At 39.1% G+C, this 14653-nt stretch overlaps 1 protein-coding gene across 2 annotated transcripts in view; it reads left to right on the forward strand.

The window, feature by feature from the left end:
* macrod1 (MACRO domain containing 1) overlaps positions 1-14653 on the forward strand; it is a 179371-nt gene that overhangs the window by 115733 nt on the left and 48985 nt on the right. For both annotated transcript variants that reach the window (XM_023328499.1, XM_005806546.3), the window contains exon 5: positions 7164-7280. In XM_023328499.1, the coding sequence (XP_023184267.1) occupies positions 7164-7280 (117 nt within the window). The remainder of the gene's footprint in view (positions 1-7163; positions 7281-14653) is intronic.

The raw sequence follows: 14653 nt of genomic DNA on the forward strand, positions 1-14653 counted from the left end.
TTATCAGCACTATTTGCTCAAGGGCCAATATTTTTCACAGCAGACAGTGTGACGAACATCCTTTGATGAGCCTGTCTATTTTATTGAATCCGTTTCACTCTGACGGTGTTGTCATGTTTCCTCTGCTCTTATTTTCCACAAAAAATTATTAAAAACACTGGAAATACATGGGGGAAATTTTCCTTTGAACATTCTGGATACATTTTCAATTTAAGTGCAGAACCTTTTATATTCAATCTCAAACACGGTTTGAGCTTAAAATTGTCTTCACACTCAAATATTCTCAGCTCTTCCTCAAAGCTATTTTTCTGCACTCAGATTTAATCCTTTCTGCACAAAATTTCTCTCCTTCTATTTGCTTCTTTCTTGCACTCAAACCTCCCTGCAAAGGTTAAACCATTACCTCAGGTCTGTCCCCTCTGCTCGGCGTCTTGGAGCAAAGTGGAAACTCTGCCTGGTAACCGTCTCGGCCAATTGAATCACAGCGTGTCGTCGCTCCTTCTTTTGGGGTTCTCCTGTTTGAGATTCCCTCAGTTGATTTCAATCTTGATTTTAAATAAAAATGGCTGCTCTTGAATTCTGGTAGAATACGTCATCCATACAAACACTAGTTAAGATGGAACAATAAAATAAAAATGGCATCAAAGTTTATGTTTGACAGCAGCAGTGCATGAGGTAAAGCTGCGTTTGTTTTGACAGAAACCAGGACACAATAAAGATTTTTGTTTGCTTTCGGTTAATCTTACCCAAACACAGGATCTTGATGGACGTATTTTATTTTAGCTAATCCAGAAAGCTCAGACAAATACAAAATGTACTAAAATCAGGCTTGGCAAACCCAGTTGTTCGACCCAAACAGCTTTTCAACCACATTTTCTCAGTGTTTTAATTAAAGTCAGTGTCACATTTTCTGTCTTTTAAGAGAACTCTGCTGAGGGTTGGTTTAGTTGAGCAAATGCCGTTGTAAAAAAGAGGATAATTTAACGTTAACTTTGGACAAAGCGTTTGGCTCTTTCCTCTTTAATTTTCCCGGGATCCTCGACGAGTGGCGGCGTGCTGCTAAAACGAAACAACAACAAAGCGTGTTGACGTCACAGATCACAGAGTTTAATCCCATACAAAGCAATCAACAACAAAGCTGCAGAGGAACAGAGATATGCATTTTTCTCATAAAAATAAAGACAGACAAGGGGAAGACAGACAAAACACAAAACAAAGACAAAAAGGCAAAAAATAGCGGCCGCTCTCTCTTTCTCTCTCCTTACACGTCATCTTATACCAAATAGGTGTTTCCCTATTTAATTTATGCAGCCAAGGCGTTCCTCGTGCTGACCAACTGGAAACTCCGTAGGGACTCAGAGAAACTTAAGAACCTCCCTGATTTACGGCAAAGATGTCTGGTTTTTTTCTGAGCAAAAGGGCGGACCACTTAGTGCTAATCCCTGTCTGGTACGGGTGCCGAAAAGTCCTGAGATGAGATTTCGCAGATACCTCTGAAGTCTCTTCCCCCATCGGAATGTTACTTTTATTGCTCTGTCTTCAGCGGGGGGGGGGGCCCTGCTTGTCTGAATGCCTGCTATTCAGCTCCTTACCGCATCTCAGACGAAACCTGTTCCAAATAAGAGTATTGAATATAACTGTTACACATGTCGTAGATTAACTGTATTAAGCACTAAAATTAATCATTTTTCTTTAACACCGTTTTTAGAAAACATTTGGTTACAGTAATCTGGAGTCGACATCTGATGCTTTTCAAACGATCTGTGTTTTAGAGGCTGAGGCGGGCCTGATCAAATGTTATGACTGAACGCTCTGGTTGGCTTACGATGAATTTATGCCGACCCCTGTTGACCTGACAAATCACGATCTCATTGTGGACGGTCTAAACCGCACTAGTTAAATATAAATTTTTACAAACATCTGTGCTGCTTAAACCGGCCTCAGAAGAAATTGAATTTACATTCTTTGGTTTGTGTTAGATGTCTCTGTAGAGTTGGCCGTCATCAAACTCTGCTGTAATAGGAGGGTCTCAACCTAGAGTCTCTAAAAAGTAGCAGGATATCGGCTGGATATTTCCAAACTGTGATGCTGCAGCAGAAAGATACAGTCATGGATTTTTTTCTTTCAACTAACTGGAGGTAAAATTTCCACCAACTTTCAATACCAATGAATGAATACAGAAAATATGAGTCTGTTGATCTGATTTTAAAGATACTCGTGTGCACCCAAATAAATACAAACTGCAATACAAAATGTTAATCAGCTGACTGCTCGGTCAGCTATAACACAGCTTATGGTGGAGTTGAAAACTATAGATGTAAAGAAAATATTGAGCGAAATTATTAGAAATACAGGAACTATACAGAACTGTTGCTGAATACATCTGCATGGACCAGATTCTTGTTTACGTTGTTCTTCAGTGCTCTCTACTGTCTTATGTTAGCGTGGGAGGAATTATGTTTGGTTGGTCCATCTTTACCTTGTGTCTTGTTTAAGCTTCATTAAATAAAAAAGGTTCTTGATTTTAAAAATTTATGACAAATGCAGGCTTTCAGCACCTCTTCAGCTCCTACTTGTTGAATAATGGCAGGATTTCTTTGTAAAAGAAGAATTGTGTTGTGCATCTGAATAAAGGCCAACTTTGTTCATGTTGAGGCCAGAACTTTCTCATGAATATTATCTGTGTGAAAGCATAATTCATTCACTGCAGTCATAATTCTGCTCTGAGCGCTGCTGCAACTGACTCACTCATCAGATTGTGTGTATTCTAGGAAAAACGTAATACTTTGTGGGCCGAGTTGGATGTGCTCGTGCACTGGCATCTGCCTGGGGACCAGGTTAGCATCACTGCGTCATGCTCACATAACTAAAAGATGTAATTAAAATCAAAATCTTTATCTGCATTAAAGCTGCAGGGTATAGCTTTTACGGAAATGAGTTAAAACTGTCACCATGTCCTGACAGTAAAATATGAGACTGATAATCTGTGAAAGGACCAATCTCACCCTCCTCCCAGAGCTACTATTCCCGGTCAGAAACAACCAATCAGAGCCAGGAGGAAGATCTTTGTGCTAACAGTAAACCACGTGTATGCGCTGCTCAATGATGGATAAGCAACATTACTGTTGTTTATCTTCCGTCATCGGTAGATTTGCTACAACCAGAGCATTCCTGGCAGGCTCTGTTGTGTTGGACTAGCTGTAGCATAGCAGGAGGATGTGAGCAGCACGTACACAGTGATGATTGATGGAGCTAAGACCCTCCTCCCTACTCTGATTGGTTGTTTCTGACCAAGATGTGTATTTATGTTGCTGACATCAAGAGCCCGATTAATTTTACAGATTATGTCTCATCTTAGACTCTGTCATAAAATAGTGATATAGCTTTAATAAATATGTAAAAAAAAAAATTTTATTAAATAAAAGTTAAATACTGCAGCTTCAACATGCCTGTTTTTGTTTGCTTTTTAATGAGATTATTCCAGTGAATGATGTCCAGTTGGAGCTGGTATAGTCTGATAAACCATCGCTCAGTAATACATTGTGTGTTACTTCAAACGGAAAAAAAAAACAAAAGTGTGCTTAATTCCCTTTTATTTTACTTTGGTCTCTGCTTTTCGTGTATTTTCCTCTTCCTCCCAGCTGAATATTCTTACATCTGCTGCTTTCCCTCATGTCTCCCTCTCTCCCTCTTATCACACTTGTTCTGTTTCACAGTCGGGCTGCGTCAAAGTTGCCGTGTCCAAATACACACAGAAACCCACAGAAAACTCAGCCTGAGAAGTTGCACACTCCCATCGACATGCAGTGTTTCACACACACACACACACACACACCGGAGCTTGTTTTGGTGGACCCTGAGGAGGGTAGCCAGTGTTCAGAGCTCGTCTGTCACGCCCCCGCTCCTGTGCTTCGCTCACTGTGCAGCCTTAGTTTGACACGGCACAGCATGACAAGGCACACCACGGCTCGGCACTGCATGCAAGATGCCAACTTAACACAATAACGTTGAGATAACATCAGACCCCTGCCTGGAGCTACTCGCACACCGCTGCAACAGCTGGCCTGTATACAGTCAGACGGAGACGAGCACCGCGGGCCGACATGCTGAGCTGTGACATATGGATGGGTGTTACAGGACTATTTTCACCAAGCGCTGACAAGTCTCCCAATTCAGTGACAGCGCCGCTACTGACAGATGTGTTTTATTCTTGGCTAATTACGAATTGTTTACACCACACTCTGACTTTAGATCTTTTTCAACACAAAAGCAGAGTCTTTAACATCTTGGCACAAAGCAGATGCTGTGGATGATTAAAAAAACTGGATGGCTGGTTAACTTTTTGATGCAATTTAAAGTCTATCCACTGCAAACAGTTTACAGAACTAACCTCTGTGTTTAACAACACAGTAGAGGTGAAATGTTGTGACCTCACTGGTCAGCGATTAAGGATGAACAGACACTTCACAGTGACGACTGTAACACTCTGGTGGCTGCTGCAGCACAATGAAGGGTTGAGAGAGATAAAAGCTGCAACATGTTTGACTTGTCGTTTTCCAGCCTCCTGCTACAGTGGCTCAGGAGATTAAAGTTCATCCTGTAGTGGATGGGTTGTCAGTTCGAGCTCCATCTCTGTTGTTGTCCCGGGGCTCTGTTGTCCCAGAAGGCAAGGTGGGACATTTTACCCACCTTGCCTTCTGGTCAGAGAGCTACAATGTAGCTTACCACCATCAGCGTGTGAATGACTGAATGTAGTATGAAGCACTTTCCAGAGGTCTGCCAGTGAAACCTTCATTTGCTCCAGTTGTGTTGAACTGATTACTGAACGAAAACATGCAGGATTGCCCTCCAGGACCGACAACTTTCTAAAGAAACCCAGCCATTTACTGTGTGGCTACGTTCACACAGCAGGCAAATGCAACCCAAATCTGATTATGGATTTTTGTTTTTGTCCATATCTGACTTTGTCATGGGTGTCTGAAAAAATGTGAATATGCATACGATTGTTTTAAAGCGGTCTGAATGGTCATGTCACTTTTTTCCAACTCTTACATCGTTGATATGAGACATTCTGCATCAGAAGAATGCAGATGCAGCTAATACACACATGAACAATGGTTGAAAATTATAATTGCGAAAGAAGTGCATGTCAGTGAAGTGTATCATATCACAATCCCACTACTTCTCTACATTAGTTGCTATTAATAATCCACAGAAGGTCATTGCTATTAGTTATAACTTCTTTCATCTTGTTTAGATTTTGTGGCAGTACTGTCAGCTCTCAATAACATTAAAATTGATCCATAGATGCCAGCGTCCATTATAACTTCTGTAAACAATTCGCTGCTGTGACATCTCCATTTTTTTTTTTTTTTTGCGCTTGCAGGTTGCTTCGGGGTCATTAACCGATTACACAGAAGTTTTATTGCGATCCCTTTTATTGAGCATAAACGACCAAGCGAGAAAAATCTGAATTGAGCGTTTAGACCTGCTGTTTGAACGTAGCAATCCTTCGTACTAATAATGCACGTGGTGACAGTGGACAGGAAACACTCCTTTCCAGTCTTTAATTTCCAACAGTGGGTTTTATTTTATTTTCTACAAAACCATGAATTGAAAAACTAATGGAAAACTAAAATATTCAACTTGAACTGCAGGTGACAGTAAGATATTTTCTCAAGCAAATAGGTCAGAATTTGAAGTGCAATAAATTGAATTCTTACCACTTTAAAGTTGTTTGATACACTAGGATAGGAATAGAGCAGGTTTAAAATACAAAGAAGCCACCAGTCCTCCACAGAGCTACCAAGCTGCAATAGGTTTGATTCCCAGCACATCGTTTTCTCTGGCTGCCTGGCAGAGATAATGGCAAGCAGTGTTATAAAATCCTAAAAAATTATAAGAATAATAAAAAATTGTTCAGAAGTTTGTGAATGTATCAGAAATTGTCTTTCTGAAGGTGATCTGTGGTGATGTTTCTGTGTTTAGAACATGATTTTTGTGTCAACCAGTGCAGCTGTCGTCTATTCTCATATTTTGTTTTCAGTCTTCCTTGTATCCAAAATATCAATATTACCTTTCTGACAGCTGCTTCAGTCATTTGAAACCGTTAAAAAAACATGCTTCAATCAGTTGTTTCCAATATTGATAAAACAAATGTTATTTCCAATAAATTGGTAGTGCTCTTGCTGAAGGAGTAGACTTTTTTTTTTTTTTAACTAAACAAACGGCCTGAAACACAATTTTCCAAGGACATCATTTCCAGGCTCTTTCATCCCTCAATTTCCTTTCATCTCTGCTCTGCTGAGGACACAAAACACACAGAAATACTGCAGAGGTTCCTCATTATGCTGAGTTAGAAAAACATTACGAACCAAATTGGATTTTGCAATTTTTTCAGCACTGTGTTCAATTGTGATTGCTATTTATACACAGTCTAAATAGCAGTCTAGATTGGCTTTTTGTCTGAGCAAAAAGCCAATCATATCACAGGACGATTTGCTTTAATTAAAAGACTCTGTGAAACTTAACGGGTTTTAATCACTAAATAACTAAAAATATCTAGTTAAATGGATGGGTAAATATTGGATCTATATGTAGGAACTTTGATGATAAAACTGCTTAAACCAAGTCTGTGAGAGTATTGACTTTAGAGGATGCAAGGAATTCAACTTCCTACTTGAAGTTTAATTGGCTCTGCTGTAAAATTGCTTTTGCTGCTTCATTGCCCTTCTGGAAATGAACACAGTCACGGCCTTTAGATGTGGCGGAGATCAGAAATAGACGCTCATTTCTAAGTGTTATGTAGATATATGATAATTTAATTAATAATGGCTAATTGACCAAAAACCCAGATCAGCTGAGTCTTTAATAACACATTAAATCAAGTAATTACCGAAGGCAGGAGCCCTGAAATCCATTCAAGACCCTTGCATACAAAGAGCGATGTGGTTCGACTTGAGCAGGAGTCTTTAGATGACATAAACTCACAACCATCCCAACAAATGCGCACATCATCCAGGTCCAATTCCCACTAAGCAGGGGTTCTGGTGAACATGCCCGCTGGATTTGAAACAAAGGTTGATCTCGTGTAAGCAGTCAGATTTCAGAGGATTCACAGAAGCGGACAAGCTGCCTGAGTCTCCCATTGTCTGTGTTTGCAGTGGACGGAGCCATCCACCGGGCTGCGGGTCCGCTGCTCAAGAACGAGTGCGCTTCGCTCCACGGCTGCGAGACGGGGGAGGCCAAGATCACCTGTGGCTACGGCCTCCCGGCAAAGTGTGAGTGTAAAGTGTGATGAGTGTTTGTGTAGCTCTCAGCAGCTTGGGTGAGGCGGCTTGGTGTGGTGCTGCTGGACCACATCCAGGTGTGAATGTGTGGGAAAGGGTGACAATGATGTAAGGTGGCTGCAGCAGGGAGGAAGCTGTACTGTTCAATTTCCTGTAAAGACACAAGAAGAGCAGAGAATGTTTTCAAAAAGCAAAGTTTAGGGTTTATTTAATGTTGAAATTAGGCTTGAGATTGTACGCCTAATTTGAGTTAAAATATCAGAGTATCATCATAGTTTACGCAAAACGTAAACCAATAAGGTAGAATATGGTCAAATTTGTGTTATTACAAGAAGAGTTATTCCATATTTTAGCTTTCACAGCTATAATAATGTTTATTTATTGTAATTATTTAGAATTTATAACTTCATCATTTAAAAACAGCTTTTAAGATCCTGTTGCTCGGAATATATTAACATTTTGTTGTTCTGCTCTTTACTGTGTAATTGAAGCAAACTAATGTTATCTGTTTAGTTAGCTGGGCTATCTGCTCTGGTAGAAGCTTATTGATGATTGTAGCTGTATAACTGTAGTAAAACTATAACTTTGTTCAACACTTTAATGAACTGGGCAATCTTAACTAATCTTTATCTGGACCAAAGATGTGAATTGAGACCCAATTAGGACAAACTTTTGTCTTATTATACTGAAAAGATCAGAACATTTAAAACCCAGAGTTTTTTTTCTTTAAATATAACAACATAAACTGGAAGCTGGGCTCAAACCTCTAAACTGTACCAAGTTTTTGTTGTCTCTGCACATGAGTCTGATATGGGAGGAAAATAAAAAAAAATATTAGAAAGACAGAAATTATACAGAACTGCTGCTGAATTCATCTGCATGGACCAGATCCTTGTTGACAATGTAAAATATATTATTTTATATGAATCTGATCCATGTTTGTTTTGAAATACAATTTGTTTTGGTATACAACAATATTTTATTTGTCCCGTAGTTGTAAAAAAAGTCAAACAGAGAATGAAGCTGCAGGTTTCTCTGTGGTCACTTAGCAGATAAATAGCAAAACTAACAGCACTGATCTTATCGTTTTTTTTAGTTTGCAAGTTTAAACAGAAACATGATTTTATTAAAGAAGGAAACCAGCCCTGTAATACTTTAAGGAGGGCTACAGTTAAAAAAGCAACATTAAGGGCAACATGTCTGTCAAAATTTCACTTAATTAGCTAAAAATAAGCTGTGAGCCATTTGAGTGGAGACAGCAGGTGAGAATCGAACCGATGTAAGTAAGCCGACAATTTCCATTTTGAATAGGATAAGTGATTCACAGAATGAGGATCTTCATGTTGCTAAAAACTGTTTCATACAAAGGATCAGAACAGGTCTCGAACTGTGAACATGAATAATTCAGTTTTAATGATGTGAACAGAACCTGGAACCGGTTCCTCATTGAGAGGAACTGGCACAAAACTGGTGTTGCTTCTTCAGTTTTCACACCATCTCTGCCATTTACTTATTATTTATTTATTCTTTATCATCAGAAATGTTTCCAAATAGATTAAACTATCTTTGTTGTAAGTGGGGAAGAAGTGTAGCAGCTTTCTTTCAGTGAGCTGACCAGCAGTGCACAGCAGCAGGTGGGGGTTGGGCTCCATACAGCTGATTACTTTAACTTGGTTTACAAACTCACCTTAAAGGGTAGAGCTGGTAAGATATAAAATATTTGTGTTCAAAAGTAAAACAATTTAAAATGTTGGTATCACTTCATGCTGGTAACGTCTCGTCTTCTTCTAGATACATTTCAAAGTGTTTTTCTTTACAGTTGAAGTAGATCATTTCCAGCACCAGCAGGCTGTAGTACATTTACAACAATAACACTCTCTTTCAATTTGTATCTCAGTAAATGGCATCTCTTCAAAGTGTGTAGAAAGTGATAGAAGTGAAGCATTTACATGATAGTAAATATTTTACTGGGTGTTTTAGTGAAAGAAGAAACATCTCTTTCAATTTTCCTTATGTGACTGCAAATAGAAAAACTTTTAGACTTAAAAAACTGTCAAATGTAATATTTATTTCTTCATTTATCTGCTGATTGAAAATGTTGTCGTCCCTGTTGGGTCTTGTGTTGCTCACCCTTATATATTTGGTCACTGATTATTCAATAATGAATATTATTTGCATTTATTTTGCCAATCACACTTTTTTAAAGGTTGATTTTTCCTAAAGATGGTTTAAATTACATTTCATTTAGATTAAATTAAAGAAAGATAATCACATTGTCAATGTTTAAATCAATAGAATTATATCTTTAAAAAATTACATAATCCACAATCCAATCACTGGTCCAACTTGACATCTTGTTTGCTTGCAAATCTTAAAACTACATTATATAAAATGTTGAAATAGCATCAATAAAACATCTTTAAGGTAAGGTAACTTTATTTATATAGCACAATTTCAGCAACAAGGCAGTTCAAAGTGCTTTACGTGAATTAAAAGGATACAAACAAAACAGTAAACCAAAGGAAAGAGCAAACAGGTGTTGGTTCTCCATATCTAGATTTGTGAATTAAATGTTAAGTTAAAAGAAAAGGAAATCATGTTTGGCCTAATGAAACTTATATTTTCAATAAAACCATTGTAGTTTTATTCACAACTTAAACCACTGTGATTTAAGTGAACCCTACAATGTTTGCTGTTAACATGCATCCAGCTACATTAGCTGGTTTATCTATATTTCATCAGAATGGAGACATCTTGATACAACTATCTCTGTAAAATGGCTGAACTGCTGATCAAATGGAACAACTAAATTCAGAACAATCAGACCAATAAAGAAACACTTAAAAACTGCTGTGCTTTACAGACTCTCTCTCTGAGTTGCTGTAAATATTTGATGCTGAGGACATAAAACAGAAGTAGCCTAAGAGAATAGCCATGTTCGTAGATCATGTTCATTTAAATTGCGCCTCTCAGAGGTTTTGGCTGAATAGGAAAGGAGAAATGGTCCACTGTAATAAGAAATGTATTAATAATTTAGCCAATTAAATCATTATCTTAGCATTTTCATTCCTCAGAAAATTTCTGATTGTTCTGCTATTATGTGCCTACAAAACTTGTTTTGTTAAGCCTCATAATCTAGACTTAACTTATTTGTGTTTGCTTTAGGTAGATCCATCCATTAATTGTCTCTATCTCGAAAGGTCAAAGGGGAACTTTTGACATGATCCAGTTAATCTATCGGTAATTTTAGGACTGGAGGAAGTTGGAGTACCCAGAGAAAACCCAGGGCTTCACCGAGAGAAAATGCCTGGGATAAGTCAAAAACAAAAACAAAGAAAAACAATCATCTGGATCGAGGCATGACTTCATCAAACAAGTCAAATATTTATTTAAAGGAGGGATTTTATGAGCAGAGAGAAGAAGCGCTCCATTCTGTTTCCACATTGCAATCAAATCATGCATTTAGAAAGCTGTTGCTGATCCCAATCTGGATTACATAACAGGATGTAAAAATGATGTAAATATAACTTTTGATGAGGCCTTATGTTTTGTTTCCTTAAATTAAAAAAGCTGCTAAACTATTATAAGTACTCTTTAATTTCTTGAATGCTGTGTAAAGCTTTCCCATTAAATATCAGGAAGGTAAAAACAACTTTTAGCTTGCCAATTTGTGCTAAAATGTCAATAAAATAGATTTAGTTTTTTTATTTGAGAGGAATATAGTTCATCTTTTGAACTAGTTCTTGTTAACTTGTTTAACTCTGACTCAGAGTTGAACCAGAGGACAGAATGAAGGTTCGGTCAAATTTTCATATGCCTAATTTAGACTTTTGTAGTAGAAATCAACGAGAACTGATCCCATATCAGCTTAAAGAAGAGTGCCCCATTTCTCATTTGCTGTTTAAATTGAATTGTGGGATAGGAAAAGGGGGAGGGCCAGTGTTGAATCACTCTAGAAATGTGATTCAACTTTGTTGTAACATTTTAACCCTACTCCTTATTGCTTCACAGTAAGTGGTAGTTTTAACATGAGACAATGGCATCAAGCCTTTACTCCTCATAAAAAAAATACCAAACAATAAATAGTGATAAGGATATCAGCCATTTAGACTCTGAATACCAGGATTATTTTTCCTAATTAGATGCTGAAAGCAGAAGTGCGCTGATTCTCATCTCAGACTTCAAAGTTTGTTTCACAGCTTCAGGGCAGTGCTGCTTAGTATGTAGAGAAAATTCAATAAAACCATTTGTGGCTTCAGAGAGCTGCACAAAATCTGATAAAATCGCCCCGAGTAATGACATCACTTGAGTCAGCATTAGATGCAGCAGACGAGAAAAAAACTCAGCTGTGGGATTGTAAAGAATGATGGCGCTAATAGGTATTGCAATAATGCGGGAGCCAAGTTTGTACAGTGTTATGGCCACCCAGGTGTGTGTGCAGGTATGAGTGCAGCGGAGATGAAAGCAACAAGGAAGTTGTGTAATATCAGCTTCTGGTCCCACGGAGAGTTTATATTCACAGTAGCAGAGAGGAGACAAAAAGAGCGAGAGAATCGCTGATAAAGGCGAGCTTAAAGCAGAAAGGAGAACATGAGTAGAAGTGAGAGATAAGGGGGGAGTGGTGCAGAGCAGAAACGAAGCAGCAGCATCGTGGGGAGAGCAGGGATGAGAGGGAAGCTGAATGCAGGGGGGAATTATGGGGAGACGGGTTCTTACACTTCCTGTTCCTCTTTGTTGGTTAGCTTGTGTAACTTTGAGAGACTTTGCTGTAGTTTGTGTGTCTGTGAAATGATACTGCTGCTGATCACTGTGCGCCTTTGTCTGGCTCCAGTCTGCTGCTTTAGCGTGTGCGTGTTGCCCGCACAGTAAGGACGGCGGCGTATCAGTGGAGACGGCGAGAGCAGCCTGTCAGGTCCTATCACTCTGGTACCTGTAACTCTGTCAGCATGAGATCTGGATGACTGACAGCTTTCTGACTCACCGACTGACTGTGTGTGGGTGTCTGCACGAGCCTCTCTGCAGCGCACTCATGTGTGCACGACCATTACACAGCATGTGGCATGAAGGCTGGCTCTCCCTCCTAGCAGACAAAATATTAAGTCTCGAGAATAATTCAACATCCGTCTGCTTCAGTGCTTAAACACTCACAACAGGGCTTGATTACCTCTCTGCAGGTGGGAGGAGAGAGGCAAGACAGCAGCAAGAGAAGGAGGGATGACAAAGCTAGCAAGAAAACTAAAGTGTGAGCGAGGCAGAGCCCTGGAAAAGGGCGAGAAATGAAATGAAACTCGACAGGAGAGGGGTGGATTGGCTGAGAGACGGGTCCAATCTCATGGACCGGCACTTTGATCTTGATTTGTACGGGCTTGCCACCAGATGTTGGATTTCAAGAGCATCTGACTCACAAGTTGCCAGATATCCAGGGGACGAGCTGTCAGCCCTCCACACAGACCATCCATGATGATCCTGCCGCCACTTAGCATCCCTTTATCGTAACCTAGCAACAGCCAAAGTTCACATGCAGGGTCGGGATGTTTACAAATGACAGCTCAAACATTTCAGCTGCACCCATTTGTGTTTTAAACAACAAAAACAGCTGCATCTCGATATGTATAATCAGTAATTCAAAAGGGAATCACAGAGGGATATATTTCAGTGTTTATATAAGATTAGTTTGACGTTTGTAGCTTAAATCTAATGAAAATGCAGTTTATTTATATAGCACCAATTTACAACACATGTAATCAACAAAAAGTCATTTCAATTCAGTCATACATACATTCCAATTGATCCTAGTTATCCAACAGTATAGTAAACTCAGCTTATTATTCAAATTAGTTTAATAAGTTTAGATCTAAGGAACCTTTTTTCTGCAGCAGCAGATTGCATCGAGTCTTGACTTGCAGTATTAAAGTACATTTACTGTACAGGAAATATTGTTTTATTGGCCTTATCTGTCAGTTTAACTTTCTGAAAAAAACAAAATGTTGGGTTTTGTTAGCTTTAAGCCATAATAATCTGAATTTTACAGAAATATAATCAGCTTAAAATCTATCGCTCTCCTTGTAATGATCCTCTGTACAAGTTTTCAATAAAATTGATGAAATTAGTGAACTCCTCTTTGCTGTTCTGATTCATTGAGAAGCACCAGTAAGGGAGGTTAAGTTGTTATTCGGCTTGTTGCTCATCTTTCTGCCTGATGGTTGCCACAGATCGCTCACGCACACAGGAGAACCGCTCTGTGTGTTTGGCAGTTGTCAAACAAGGGAACATCGGCCAACTCGTTGTTAACCGAGCGCACCAGAGCTCACCTGTGTACCGATAAGCCTCTAACCCTGCCAACTAGCTCCCAGCTGGCCGTGTTCCCCTGCTAAACGTCCTGAGATGCAACGCTGCTGAGGAAAAATGTAGGAGGGCGGGTCAAGAGAGAATGGAGGAGGTCAGAACCATAAATGTTTTTGCTTTCCAGTTAAAACACCACTCTGTGCAGAACCTCTTACTCTTATCCCTACGGGTCTTTGGCTTGCTTTTCTATTTTAAATATTAGCTGCAAAACTCACCATGTCTTCACTTATCTACACGAACAGGCATGAGGCAAAGATGTTAACTAAAGCTGCCATTCAAACTTTCACCATTTAAAAAGTACAGAAAAATTCAACTAGTTCTTATTTTAATATCTCAAAACTTTGATAAAGGAGATTATAAGCTCATTATTTAGTACATTTTGGTTACTTTCATTAAATTCCTGATGCGTTGTACACGTTTGAAAGGTATGTTATTCTGACTTTAATGATCTTCCGTTTCAAATCAAAGTCGGAGCAAAATAGAAAGACAGAAGAGTGGCAACAAAAAGATTTTTTATGAATAAAATATGCAAACTGGCACCAAAACTGCAGGAAAAATATGAGTAGATGGACAGTTCAGAGATTAACACAAACACCCCGTCACATGCAGAGCTTGCATCATTCTGATCTAACCAGCTGCACAAGTGACATGGTCCTGCTTCATTGATAACCTGGTGACACTAAATGAGGATTGAGTTGTAATACTAGTAATAAAAATCTGTTTACTTCCTGTCATTGTTCCACTGAGCTCAGGTTTGCCTCCCATCTGAACCTGTCTTTCGTTCTGATCTGGATCTCTGTAGTCCTGGTTCTGTTCTCCTGTTATCATAACTAATGAGGCAGCGGCTTCAGATCAGCTCAGGTTCTCCAAACCTCCGACAGCCGGGCCACTTGGGGAGAGACACAGAAACTTTCACTTCCTCACTGTGACGCCACCTTCAAAGTTGTCAGCCGTTTTTAGCAGGCGCTTGTTTAAACTTCTCCAGCAGGTGCTGAGCAGCATTAACATTCATGAGGAGA

This window comes from Xiphophorus maculatus, chromosome 23 (genome assembly GCF_002775205.1).
Source record: "Xiphophorus maculatus strain JP 163 A chromosome 23, X_maculatus-5.0-male, whole genome shotgun sequence".
NCBI classification, from domain to species: Eukaryota; Metazoa; Chordata; class Actinopteri; order Cyprinodontiformes; family Poeciliidae; genus Xiphophorus; species Xiphophorus maculatus.